This window comes from Gadus morhua, chromosome 9, assembly GCF_902167405.1.
Source record: "Gadus morhua chromosome 9, gadMor3.0, whole genome shotgun sequence".
Classification (NCBI taxonomy): Eukaryota; Metazoa; Chordata; class Actinopteri; order Gadiformes; family Gadidae; genus Gadus; species Gadus morhua.
Genome location: NC_044056.1, coordinates 16,258,303 through 16,270,963, shown reverse-complemented (window position 1 = coordinate 16,270,963; position 12,661 = coordinate 16,258,303). Strand labels below are relative to the sequence as shown.

General features: G+C 47.2%; 1 protein-coding gene across 2 annotated transcripts in view; it reads left to right on the top strand.

Moving 5' to 3' along the window:
* Window positions 1-877: 877 nt before the first annotated feature.
* lamb1a (laminin, beta 1a) overlaps window positions 878-12,661 on the top strand; it is a 29,073-nt gene continuing 17,289 nt past the window's right edge. Inside the window, exons 1-14 of one of the 2 annotated variants that reach the window (XM_030365584.1) lie at window positions 878-1,032; window positions 1,493-1,689; window positions 2,749-2,887; window positions 4,796-4,869; window positions 6,021-6,209; window positions 6,327-6,390; window positions 6,679-6,881; window positions 8,008-8,128; window positions 9,234-9,422; window positions 10,272-10,448; window positions 10,654-10,766; window positions 11,191-11,270; window positions 11,602-11,737; window positions 12,025-12,183. In XM_030365584.1, the coding sequence (XP_030221444.1) occupies window positions 1,002-1,032; window positions 1,493-1,689; window positions 2,749-2,887; window positions 4,796-4,869; window positions 6,021-6,209; window positions 6,327-6,390; window positions 6,679-6,881; window positions 8,008-8,128; window positions 9,234-9,422; window positions 10,272-10,448; window positions 10,654-10,766; window positions 11,191-11,270; window positions 11,602-11,737; window positions 12,025-12,183 (1,872 nt within the window). In that variant the 5' untranslated portion in view covers window positions 878-1,001. Of the gene's footprint in view, window positions 1,033-1,443; window positions 1,690-2,748; window positions 2,888-4,795; window positions 4,870-6,020; window positions 6,210-6,326; window positions 6,391-6,678; window positions 6,882-8,007; window positions 8,129-9,233; window positions 9,423-10,271; window positions 10,449-10,653; window positions 10,767-11,190; window positions 11,271-11,601; window positions 11,738-12,024; window positions 12,184-12,661 lie in introns of those variants that run through there. The other variant, XM_030365583.1, reaches the window with a different exon arrangement.

Sequence of the window (12,661 nt, the reverse complement as noted above, 5' to 3'; positions counted from 1 at the left end):
AGTTTGTGGAGCTCTGCCGCCGGTCTAGGGGGTCTTCATGTTGGGACTTGCATGTTCCCCCCTCCTGGGCTCCAGTTACATGTTTACGTAAACCCAGAATTAGTGGGGAGTTTTACAAAAGGACTGAGGAATTTAGAATAGATAAGGCGAGACTTCATCAATGCCCCATAGTAAACATAGATAACTAAAAAAGGTAGAGCAATATGACTGTCTGGGAGGTACTGAGAGACACATTCAAGGATATAAAGTAGCGGCTAACCATAACCAAGAAGAGATACAAGCCATCTTTTCAATCTCCATCAGAAATTTGGTCCATATCTTACAATCTATCAGTTTAACAATTCAATATGTTGTAAATGTGTTCTTTCTTGTACAGAGAATTTTAATTGTACATTGAATGGTTGTGTTTAGTCAACACACACGCACACACACTTTCTTTCCACCCCATCAGACACCTATAGACTCTTGGCTGTAGATCTGTCATTTAGAGCTCACTGGAAAACAGAGCTGCAATTTTGAATGAGAAGCCCTAAATGATAGGGAAGCAGAGTGGTTGTTACATTCACAGGCAGGACGGAACAACATTACGGCCTGCCGTTGTAAATCAGGCCTGTGCTTTACCTGGGTGGGTGTAGGACGGCCTTTGTCACTGGTAGAAAGTGTTGGGATCGTTGTGTGGTGTGTGTCTTTTCAAACTCATCAAACAATATGTTCTCTCTGTCGCTTGAAACGACAACATTAATGATAAGTAAACAGGTAGGCTAATGAAATTACCATCGAGGCTCATATTAATGGGGTGGGATACACTTCAAAAGTAGCCCCACGTTACTCTGGCTGGGGGGGGGGAGGAGGAAGACTTCCGCCACATAGAGGGGAGGGGTGAATACGGTCCTGCTGTGCTGTGGAGTCTGCAGGCGAAATGTCCTGCAGAGGTTTGGAGTAAGAGGAGACGCTCGGAGGTAACGGAACGCACGTTACGAGCAACACACAAGAACAGCGACATGTTAATACTTCATCTTGCGGCCCTGCTAGGTAAGTGGATCTTTTCCGTTAGTTCAACAACTTGTTCGCTATCTTTTGTCTTACTTTTACTTTTGCATTGTTTTAATCGATGTTATCCATGTAAAGTTCGATTTCAATCAATTTTAACTTTGATTATGAAGGTCTATTATAATCAACGGATGGAACAACTTACCATATAAATAGCAAAATAAAATCGTACTCGTCGTAACATCGGGCAACTTGTTTTCCCCTGCAAGAAATGAACATCTGACATTGATTAACATCAGTGAAACCACAGCCACAGATGTAGACAGGGACTTCTACAGAGTGGGCAGCATTTTAGGCCGGCTTCTTAGAGTTGAATGTGTTTTCAAAACAATAGAAACGCTTCTGCTACCTCCCATAATCCATGCCTGGATTGCGTTTTTTTATGTTTTATTTCAACGTTTCTTACACATGGTTGTCCAACGTGTCTCCTCTTCGGTATCAGCGGGGGCCCTCGTCTCGGCCCAGCAGTACGAGGGCCAGTACGAGCTCGCCCTCCCCGAGTACAGCGACGTATGCACGGAGGGGAGCTGCTATCCCAACACGGGAGACCTCCTCATCGGCCGATCCCACCAGCTGTCCAGCACATCCACATGCGGACTGCACCGACCTGAACCCTTCTGTATCGTGAGCCACTTACAGGTAAATGTCTATAATGTGCCTGCTCGTTCAACCTCGCTCTGAATTACACTTTACTTTTTATGTTCTTAATTAGGCTACATCCTGTATACATAAGCCTACATTAACATTTAAAACGTTTAAGTCATTACATGCACATTACACATACATATATCATGCATAACAGTGAAAAAGGGTGGGGGGGGGGGTTAACTCATATCCTCTCTCTCTCTCTCTCTCTCTCTCTCTCTCTCTCTCTCTCTCTCTCTCTCTCTCTCTCTCTCTCTCTCTCTCTCTCTCTCTCTCTCTCTCTCTCTCTCTCTCTCTCTCTCAAGATGTTAGGTTCAGCTCCTTCATTTGAAATGCTTGTCAGTTGGATAGAGCAAGTGGGGGGTGGTGTATGCGGGGCCGTCTAGACCATTTCCTCAATCACAACCCCCCCATATTAAGACCCACAGAGCTCTGGTGGGAACCGACGGGAAGAGTCCAGGAGACTCCTTGTGATCCAGATGGAGATCTGATGGTTATTATTATGGGTGATATGTTGAAACAGTCCTAAAAAGAGAGAGAGAGAACACAATGTTTAAGCAGCTTAACATCAAAGGCTCTTGTGACGCGTACAATCAGTTCTTGGCACTGTTTAATTCCTGACTTGATTTATTTAAATGAAGAAACTCAATCTTTGATGACTCATGGCTGCTTTTCCTGGTTCAGTTGAACAGAACCCCTTTGAGACGGAGCACAGTGTGGGGCCGACTTTGTCGTAGTGTGTTTGAGGGGGTTCAGCTAGGCGTTGGGTGCTGCTCATGAACACACACACAAGCACACACATCTGGTGGCCAAATGAGCCCCGAATGACAAAGAAAACCATTCAGGCGTCTCAAAACGAGTAAGCACGTCTCTAAACTAACCTAAGAAACAATCACAGAGACAGAGACAACGGTGAGCAGCACACAAACGACCCCCCGCGGCCGCCGCATTAACGACCCCACCCGCACCGCCTCCAAAGAAAGCCTTATCTCCCTGATTCAAGTGTTATTTAATCTCCCCAATCTCTCTCCCTCCGTCCCCTCTCTTCTCCAGGAAGAGAAGAAGTGCTTTGTGTGCGACTCGGCAGCCCTCTACAACCAGCACGGCAACCAGAGCACCAGCCACCGCGTGGAGAACGTGGTCACCACCTTCGCCCACAACCGCCTGAAGACCTGGTTCCAGTCGGAGAACGGTGAGTTTCCCACGGGAAAAAGGACAGAAGAATATAATTGAATTGAAGAGGTCAATGACGGGTGACTCTACCTACCTACACTCCCCCCGTCCGTCCGTCTCTCTCCCTCCCCCCCCTCTTTCTTCCCCACATCCTCGCTTTCTCAGGCCTCTAGTTACAAAGCGAAGCAGCTGTAATCATACTGAAGGAGGCGAGATTTCAGAGCGAAAGGGAGGGACAGATAAAGAGAGGGAATGAGGCAGAGAGAGAGAGAGCTCTGTGAGCTCTGCACGTATACGCTGTGACCTGTCGATAAACTCTGAAATTACAGGCCCAACGTTGGACAATGATTAGCCACAGGGCCGCAGGATGTGTTCTCCGCTTGTAAACGCTGCAGCGCGTGTCATTCCCGCCCAACGCAAGCCAGTTGGTTTTACGAGGCGCGACGTTGCCGGTTGTCCCCGCAAGGCCGCAATACTCAGGGTCGCGAGCAAGGCAGTGAAACTGTGGGTCGGGGGTTAGAGCGGTCTCTCTCGTGTCTCTCTTTTGGGCCGGGAAAACGAATACGCTGTATTTTGTGAATTTGCTGTTGGTTGTGATACAGTGATATTTTTAGGAGCATGTTCTGTTGATTTGCTGATGCAATTCATTGGTAGAGTAGATGTTCTCAAAGGCTCCCTGCTGTTCCTCACTGCCGTCCTGCAGTGACGCTGGGCAGTAAGGAGGCCATGTACACGTGTACGGTCCATTGTCTCCTGCCTTAAAGTGGGGCTAGAGGCCTGCTGCTAAGTTCAGGGGTTCGGCCAGCAATGGCACTGGGATGTCCGAAGCACTTTTTAAGTATTTAGTTGTACTTACGGTGATGCTAATGCTGAGGTTTATGCATTTATCTTTTAATTGAGGAGTTTTACAGAGGGCCTCTCATGTAGCATCCATATCATATTAGTTTAGAATTAACCATCTTGGTCTAGGAATTAGTCTCATAAGCTAATCAGATGGCCAGATAAAAAAAATACACACAGCTGTAACACAATGTTTGTCAGTTTAATTGAAAGAGGGCTGTACAATTTTTGAACTGGTATTGTGTAGATTCATTCTAGGAATATTAAGCAATGTTTATGTGACCCATGACTTAAGGAAATAAACAGCCTATTTCATTAATTTAGACTGGAGAACATTTTTGTCCTCAGTAAGATAGTAAGAAGTGTAACAGAAATGTTTTGCATTATAGAACATAATGCACCAGCGGCTTGGTTTAAAAGAGAAAAACGGTTTTAAAAGTAATCAGAAATGCGGTCTATCAAATGAACAAACCTTAACAATGTGTGTTAGTGGTGTTCATTCTAACAAGCTGAGGACTCTCAACTAAACATGCCTCCAGTGTTGTATACTATGTAATTGCTAAATCGCGATCACACTTCTGCCATCCATCATCAACATCCATGTTTTCTATACCTTTTCCCTAATTTTTTAAATAATGGACAGAAGAGTTTATATATTTGGATAAAACATTGATGTTGTTTAACATTGGTTCAGAAGGAAGTGAATGGGCCCAATAGATAAGTGTGTCCTGTTGTTCTTGGCTCTATTCTCTCGGTGTGTCTGTCTTCCACATTCATCTCTTCCTGTTCTCTTCTTCTGGCCGTTGGTTTTCTTTTTCCAAAGCTTAGAGCAACAAAGACAACACATTTTCCAAATCAGTTTGTTTGGAGAGCGCACACATGGTGTCGTTTATATAACTTTAGCTATAAACTTGATTTAAGTCATGTGATGCTGCAGAGCAGATTAAATAAAAAGTTGTATAAGACATTTTCCTTACTTATAGTGAGACAGCCTTGCTGCTGTCTCACTGTAAGTAAGTCGACCTTTTGTGTGAGAAATGTTTAATGATTGTGGAATAATGTTTGATTAATGTTTTCCTCCCCACAGGTGAAGAGAAAGTGACCATCCAGTTGGACTTGGAGGCGGAGTTTCACTTCACCCATCTCATCATGACCTTCAAGGTAACCAATCAGGAGGCCCCCTGGTGGACAGGGAGGGGGGAGGGCAGCGTTGTGTCAGTAGAAAGGTAGCTGGTGATCCGGTCATTCTCAATGGGGGGTCCCCTCCCCTCCTCACTTCTTCCCTTGCATTCCTTCATTCTCTCCAACCTCTGGGCCCTCCCCCTCTCTCTATCTCTCCCCCACACTGCCATTCTTCCTCCTCCGCCTCCTTCAACAGACACACACAAACGTGCACACACACACACAGACACACAGACACACAGACACACACAGACACACACACACACACACCACACACCACACACCACACACCACACAGACACACCACACACACAAACAAAGACTCAAGCACACAAATGTTATCAGTGCGATACCAGGCACCATGCAAAATCACATACACACACACACACACACACACACACACACACACACACACACACACACACACACACACACACACACACACACACACACACACACACACACACACACACACACACACACAGCTGGGTCAGCCTGTGGAATGTGTGAGAAGCCCACCCACCCATGTGGAGGTGTGTTTTTCTCAGGCTCTGTGGTCGCACCGCGGAACGGCCTACAGCCTGATAAACCCCAGGTCGACCATTTGGCCGTGTGCTAGAGGAAATAAAAAAACACACGCGCACACACGGCACACAGATAATAATCCCACACAAAACCACACATATATTTTCTTCAACAGTTTATGTCGGAACAATGTTTTAGCCATGATTTAGAGTAGAGAGAAAGGGTTTAGATTGTAAATGAAACATTAATAAAACCTGTGACCATGAAACGACAGCCCAACAAGGCACAGTTCCATTTGTATTGGTCTCTTGAACTCTATCCAAAGGTATTTTCATGTAAAATAACAGTGCACAGGTAGTGTTAGCTAAGGAACGTTGAATTTTGTCCAGTGCACTCAGAATGCAATGGTATAGAACTAGATACTAAGCGATGCAGACCCATGAGTTACATTGTTTGCCGATGACATCTAGAGCGTGATACAAGATGACGAATCAAGGGGTGGTTGATATATAGAGGCTAGTGATTACACTCCGTCACCACCTCATAAACCCCAGTCATAAATCTTTCACCCTCACGGATGCTGATGTCTCCAACCCCTCTGCCAGACCTTCCGACCGGCTGCCATGGTGATCGAGCGCTCGGCGGACTTCGGGAAGACGTGGAAGGTGTACCGCTACTTTGCGTACGACTGTGAGACCTCGTTCCCCGATGTCTACCACGGCTCCATGCGGAAGGTGGACGACGTCATCTGCGACACCCGCTACTCCGACATCGAGCCATCCACGGAGGGAGAGGTATGACATCACTTCCCCCGCGCAGAGAGAGCTCCTTAAACAAGGTTTCACGGGTCCCACTAGGATGGGGAAATTGGGAGATTCACATTTATCTTCATTGATTTTCTTTTGTTTTAGACCATTTACAGAGTGCTGGACCCCGTCTTCTACATCGATGACCCTTACAGCCCCAAGATCCAAGGTAGGCCCCTCACACTCACATCCACATGGTCCTCACATGCGGTGGTCTTTGGGGGACAAAACAGCAGCGCGGTTAGAGATGTTGAAGTTATTTGAGATTAAACTGCCAAAGTCCTAAACCAGTTGTTTCCCATGTTTACCTTTGACCCCTGTGTGTGTGTGTGTGTGTGTGTGTGTGTGTGTGTGTGTGTGTGTGTGTGTGTGTGTGTGTGTGTGTGTGTGTGTGTGTGTGTGTGTGTGTGTGTGTGTGTGTGTGTGTGTGTGTGTGTGTGTGTGTGTGTGTGCACAGACCTGCTGAAGATCACCAACCTCAGGGTGAAGTTCACCAAGCTCCACACCCTGGGGGACAACCTGCTGGACTCCCGCATGGAGATCAAGGAGAAGTACTACTACGCCGTGTACGACATGGTGGTGCGGGGGAACTGCTTCTGCTACGGCCACGCCTCGGAGTGCGCCCCCGTCAAGGGCACCGGGGAGGCGATGGAGGGCATGGTGAGAACCCCCTACCCACCCACTATTAACTACTCAGTCATTTGATACTTATTATAGTACAAAATAGTGCTGTCATTACTATTTACTGCTACAAATAGTAAATAGTAATAGTTTCTGTTTCCAATTTTGCCTTATTGCAGTGCAACAGGGGAAGTTATAATCCTGGAAAAAACAGGACATGTTCATCTTAATTGTATCAATATAATCTTCATAGTGCGTTTGGGTTCTTGTTGTAGAGTTACAGTACTCTTCTGAATCAATCCTTTGACTCTTGAGTGCTTGAGGTAAACACGGAGAGATAGAGAGACAAAGAGAGATGGAGAGATAGAGAGACAAAGAGACAAAGAAAGATGGAGAGAGATAGTGAGACAAAGTGAAGCTGCTGAGTGGTATAGTGTGTTCTTTTGTGCACCGAACATGTAAATGGCTTTGTCTATACAAAAGTCTTCAGACTCCACTTCCTGTTTGATGAGCTACTGTCTTTTACTTCCGCTTCATCCCAGTGTACTGTCTATGCACACCTTTGTATTTGCCAACAGCTGTGACTGTTGTGTGTATATGTGTGTTTGTGTGTTTGGGCTGAAAGAGTGTAATGATAATGCCAGAGAAGCCCAAACAAGGCACTTCCTGTTTAGTCTGTGTTCCTGTATAGTCTGTGAGAACCTTTACGAGTACTTCAGTTTGTCTATCACACATTTAAACACATTCAGAACGGCTACAGTGAATAGCCACCAAGTGCTGCTTTTAATCTTCTACGTTAAAATGAACTCGATAGGTAACACGGCAAAACGGCTCTGCTTTTTTTTCAATCATCCTTCCATGGCGTAGAATATTTGAGCCTTTTTACTTTTCTTTGATTGATCTAAATGCATCGATTCTTTATCATTCTATTGGGTTAATCTACCCTGCTTCTATTGCGGTTTATAGCCATTGTTTTCACACAGTTTTCTGGGCGTTTGTCCATGACCTTTTGAGGGTTCAGGGTAAATTAAGACGTAATGGTGTGTTTTCTTGAGATGGACTTAATTTGCAATTTTGAAACACTGTCACCATCTTTTCAACTGTTCGATTGACTTGTCTGACATGACTGATGACCTGTTGTGTGGTGGTTGTTCTTGTTGTGCAGGTCCACGGTCACTGCATGTGTAACCACAACACCAAGGGGCTGAACTGTGAGAAGTGTCACGACTTTTACCATGACCTGCCCTGGGGCCCGGCAGAGGGCCGCAACACACACGCCTGCAAGAGTAAGACGGACCAGATATCTCTCTCTCTCTCTCTCTCTCTCTCTCTCTCTCTCTCTCTCTCTCTCGCTCTCTCTCTGTCTGTCTGTCTGTCTGTCTGTCTGTCTGTCTGTCTGTCTGTCTGTCTGTCTCTCTCTCTCTCTCTCTCTCTCTCTCTCTCTCTCTCTCTCTCTCTCTCTCTCTCTCTCTCTCTCTCTGTCTGTCTGTCTCTCTAGCCGTCTTTCTGTCTCACTGTCTCTCTCTGGAGTGTAACAGTTTCTCTCTAAAGTAACTGGAACTCTGTCTTAAGTGTGACTGTAGCTCTCTCTCTCCATCCTTGCAGCTCTAACTCTCTGTCTTTTGTGTAGCTGTAACTGTCTGTAGAGTAACTTTAACACTCTCTCTCCCTCTCTCCAGAGTTTAACTGTAGTTCTCTCTCTCCCTCTCTCCAGAGTGTAACTGTAGCCCTCTCTCCCTCTCTCCAGAGTGTAACTGTAGCCCTCTCTCTCCCTCTCTCCAGAGTGTAACTGTAGCCCTCTCTCTCTCCCTCTCTCCAGAGTGTAACTGTAGCTCTCTCTCTCCCTCTCTCCAGAGTGTAACTGTAGCTCTCTCTCTCTCCCTCTCTCCAGAGTGTAACTGTAGCTCTCTCTCTCTCCCTCTCTCCAGAGTCAAACTAGCTCTCTCTCTCTCCCTCTCTCCAGAGTGTAACTGTAGCTCTCTCTCTCTCCCTCTCTCCAGAGTCAAACTAGCTCTCTCTCTCTCCCTCTCTCCAGAGTCTAACTGTAGCTCTCTCTCTCCCTCTCTCCAGAGTCTAACTAGCTCTCTCTCTCTCCCTCTCTCCAGAGTCTAACTGTAGCCCTCTCTCTCTCCCTCTCTCCAGAGTGTAACTGTAGCTCTCTCTCTCTCCCTCTCTCCAGAGTCAAACTAGCTCTCTCTCTCTCCCTCTCTCCAGAGTCTAACTGTAGCTCTCTCTCTCCCTCTCTCCAGAGTCTAACTAGCTCTCTCTCTCTCCCTCTCTCCAGAGTCTAACTGTAGCTCTCTCTCTCCCTCTCTCCAGAGTCTAACTAGCTCTCTCTCTCTCCCTCTCTCCAGAGTCTAACTGTAGCCCTCTCTCTCTCCCTCTCTCCAGAGTGTAACTGCAACAGCCACTCTGCCGAGTGCCACTTCGACATGGCGGTGTACGTCGCCAGCGGCAACGTGAGCGGAGGCGTGTGCGACGAGTGCCAGCACTACACCATGGGACACCACTGTGAGCAGTGCAAACCCTTCTTCTACCAGCACCCCGAGAAGGACATCAGGGACCCCAACATCTGCCAGCGTGAGTTGAACCCCCCCCCCCCGCGCCCACCGCCTGGCGGGTCACCACCAGGGCTTTATTGGTTTAGTCATATGGGCTCCGTATGGTTTTGTTGCCATGGTTTCACACTTTGAAAAAGATTCTTACCTGAAGTGGTTTGTACATTATATATTTTTTGAGGATTATTGCTTAGACCCCAATATTATCCAGACTATTCGACCATTTAAATGTCGGACATGACAAGCAGACCCAGGACTGCAACTAGTCAGTGCAGTGAGGGGCTGCGCTCTCTTTGCCTTTGATCCCGGCTGTACCACACCTCTACCACTACTCGCACCTCCGTCCCACTTCTTCGCGCCGGATAGACGCCCCGATCCCCGACATCAGAAGCGAGCTCCCCTCTGGGTGGTGTCTCTGTGTGGGATATGAATCTGGCTGATGGGGTCTGGTGGTCATGAAGGGTTCCTGTGGTGAACACTTGAAAGGGACACCTGCCCTTTGAAGGCGCGTCAGCCAGTCAGAGTAACCCAGGGTTAGACGATTCAAGAGACAAGATAGTCATCCTCCAGGCTTTTAAGTGTGTGTATGCTGGGCCGACGTGCAGATGTGTGTTTATTTGTTTATTACAAGATCTGACGCCTTCAAGTCCACTTTGGTTTCCTCTGATCCGAGACAAGATTACACCGACCTGTTGTGTGTGATATGTCATGTGTGCATGTTGATGCGTATACTTTCTTGTTTAAGAATACTAAGTATACTCTCATGTGTGCGTTTGCGTTTTTCCGCAAATGAAACCATGATGAACTCAACATTCATGCCTTGGAAGAGAAGTCACTCTGTCCCTTTCTGTCCCCTTGCGTGTCGCCGTAGAGTGTAACTGCGACCCGGTGGGCTCCATGCACGGCGGGATCTGTGACCGCATGACGGACGTGCGCTCCGGGCTGATCGCGGGTCAGTGCCGCTGCAAGACCAACGTGGAGGGAGAGCGCTGCGACCGGTGCAGGCAGGCCCACCACGGCCTCAGCCAGCACCCACTGGGGTGCCAGGGTGGGTACACACACGCACGCACGCACGCACGCACACACACACACAGTATACAATACACCCGCACACACATCCACACAAATGTACATGGAAACATGTGCAATTGAGACACATCATCTACACACACAGAGACACAACTCAGAGATCAATATGGACAATGTCAATGTCCGCACCTGTTGACCTGTTGTCGTGGCTATGGTTCTGACAGCATGCTCCTGTAACTCCCTGGGAACGGTTCCGGGAGCAAGCCCCTGTGACACCGACTCTGGAGAGTGCTACTGTAAACGCCTGGTCACCGGACGAGACTGTGACCAGTGTCTGGTGAGTACACGCACGCACGCACGCACACACGCACACACGCACACACGCACACACACACACACACACACACACACACACACACACACACACACACACACACACACACACACACACACACACACACACACACACACACACACAAACTCTGTCTGTCTGTCTGTCTGTCTGTCTGTCTGTCTGTCTGTCTGTCTGTCTGTCTGTCTGTCTGTCTGTCTGTCTGTCTGTCTGTCTGTCTGTCTTTCTCTCTCTCTCTCTCTCTCTCTCTCTCTCTCTCTCTCTCTCTCTCTCTCTCTCTCTCTCTCTTTTTAACCCTCTCAAACACACACACAAACACACATAAATGCTCGTCCTAGATTTCTAAAGTATGGGGTCAACCAGGCGTTAATGCTTTTACATGTCTATTTGTCCGTGTGTGTGTGAACAGCCTCAACACTGGGGTCTGAGTAACGACATGGATGGCTGCAGACAATGCGACTGTGACCTGGGAGGGGCCGTCAACAACAAGTAAGTTCAAATATTGTGTGAATGACAATGTTTGGTTTCCAAGTATTATAAGACTTCATCCCTTAAACATGCAGCATGTAAGTTTAAGTTATCAAGCATTATACGACTTACATTTGATCACTTGAACCAAGTGATCCATTCCATGGATGGATTGTCACAGGGATGAGTGCTTGTGATTTAAGCGAAAAAATGTAACAGTGCAGGTTTAGGTTCTCAGGCATAGTCATTCAGCCAGCTCATCAGTATTCTGATAAGGAAGTGGTCCGCCAGGAGTTCTGTTTCCCCCATGAGAAACCCTTCCATGTGTCCCTGACCTTGCTGTGCTCCCCAGCTGTTCCCAGGAGACGGGCCAGTGTGAGTGCAGGGAGCACATGTTCGGCCGGCGCTGTGACCAGGTGGAGTCCGGGTTCTACTTCATCGCTCTGGACCACTACACCTACGAAGCAGAGGAAGCCAAGTTTGGACCGGTATGTTCTTCACAATAACCTCTTATAAAAATGAGACCAATACTTAATCGTTCAAAATGATTGTTAACATTGAATGACTGCTGCTGTTCTTACTATTATGTTCGCCACCATTTGTTAATGCCACAGCCGGTAATACTGGTGCTATACTTTAAACATCGTCATCCTTTCCACTCCTACCATCTCCATCCCCTACATCCCCTTCTCTCCTCTTCTCCTCTCGTCTCGTTCCCTTCCTCCTCGGCCTCCTCTCCTCTTGTCTCCTACTCCTCTGGCTGCTCCCCTTCCAGGGTGTCACCGTGGTGCAGAGACCCCACCCCCAGGACCGCAGTCCCACCTGGACGGGCGTCGGCCTGGTCAACGTTCCCGAGGGGGCCTTCCTGGAGTTCTCCGTGGACAACATCCCGCACTCCATGGAGTATGACATCATCATCCGCTATGAGCCTCAGGTAGGGAGAACCCCCCAGTCCCTCTATGAAGCCAAGTCCACAAGTACGTGACGTACCGCTACATGAACGGCTCAGTCCAACCTCTAAATGACACAAAGGTGCAGTTATAGATTTACAGGTCATAGTACCTGACGGAGCTGACATTGCGTTTTGTGAATGGTAAATATTAGAGCTGTCAGTTAAACGCGTTATTAACGGCGTTAACGCAAACCAAATTTAACAGCGTTAAAAAAATTATCGCGCAATTAATGTAATTTTTTTATTAAAAAAAAAAAAAAAAAAAATTTTTTTTTGGCTCAAAACAAGGAAGCAGTAGCCTGACTGCTATGTTCAAATGACATTTGTTCAAAGCAGTCGTTTATTTGCACTATAGGCTCTTTTTTTGTATCGTCCTGTTTTGATCAGTATATGCCAATGTTGTTATCAATAGAAAATCATTTGCACAAGGCAGGCCGATGCACTTCATCATGTTGATAAG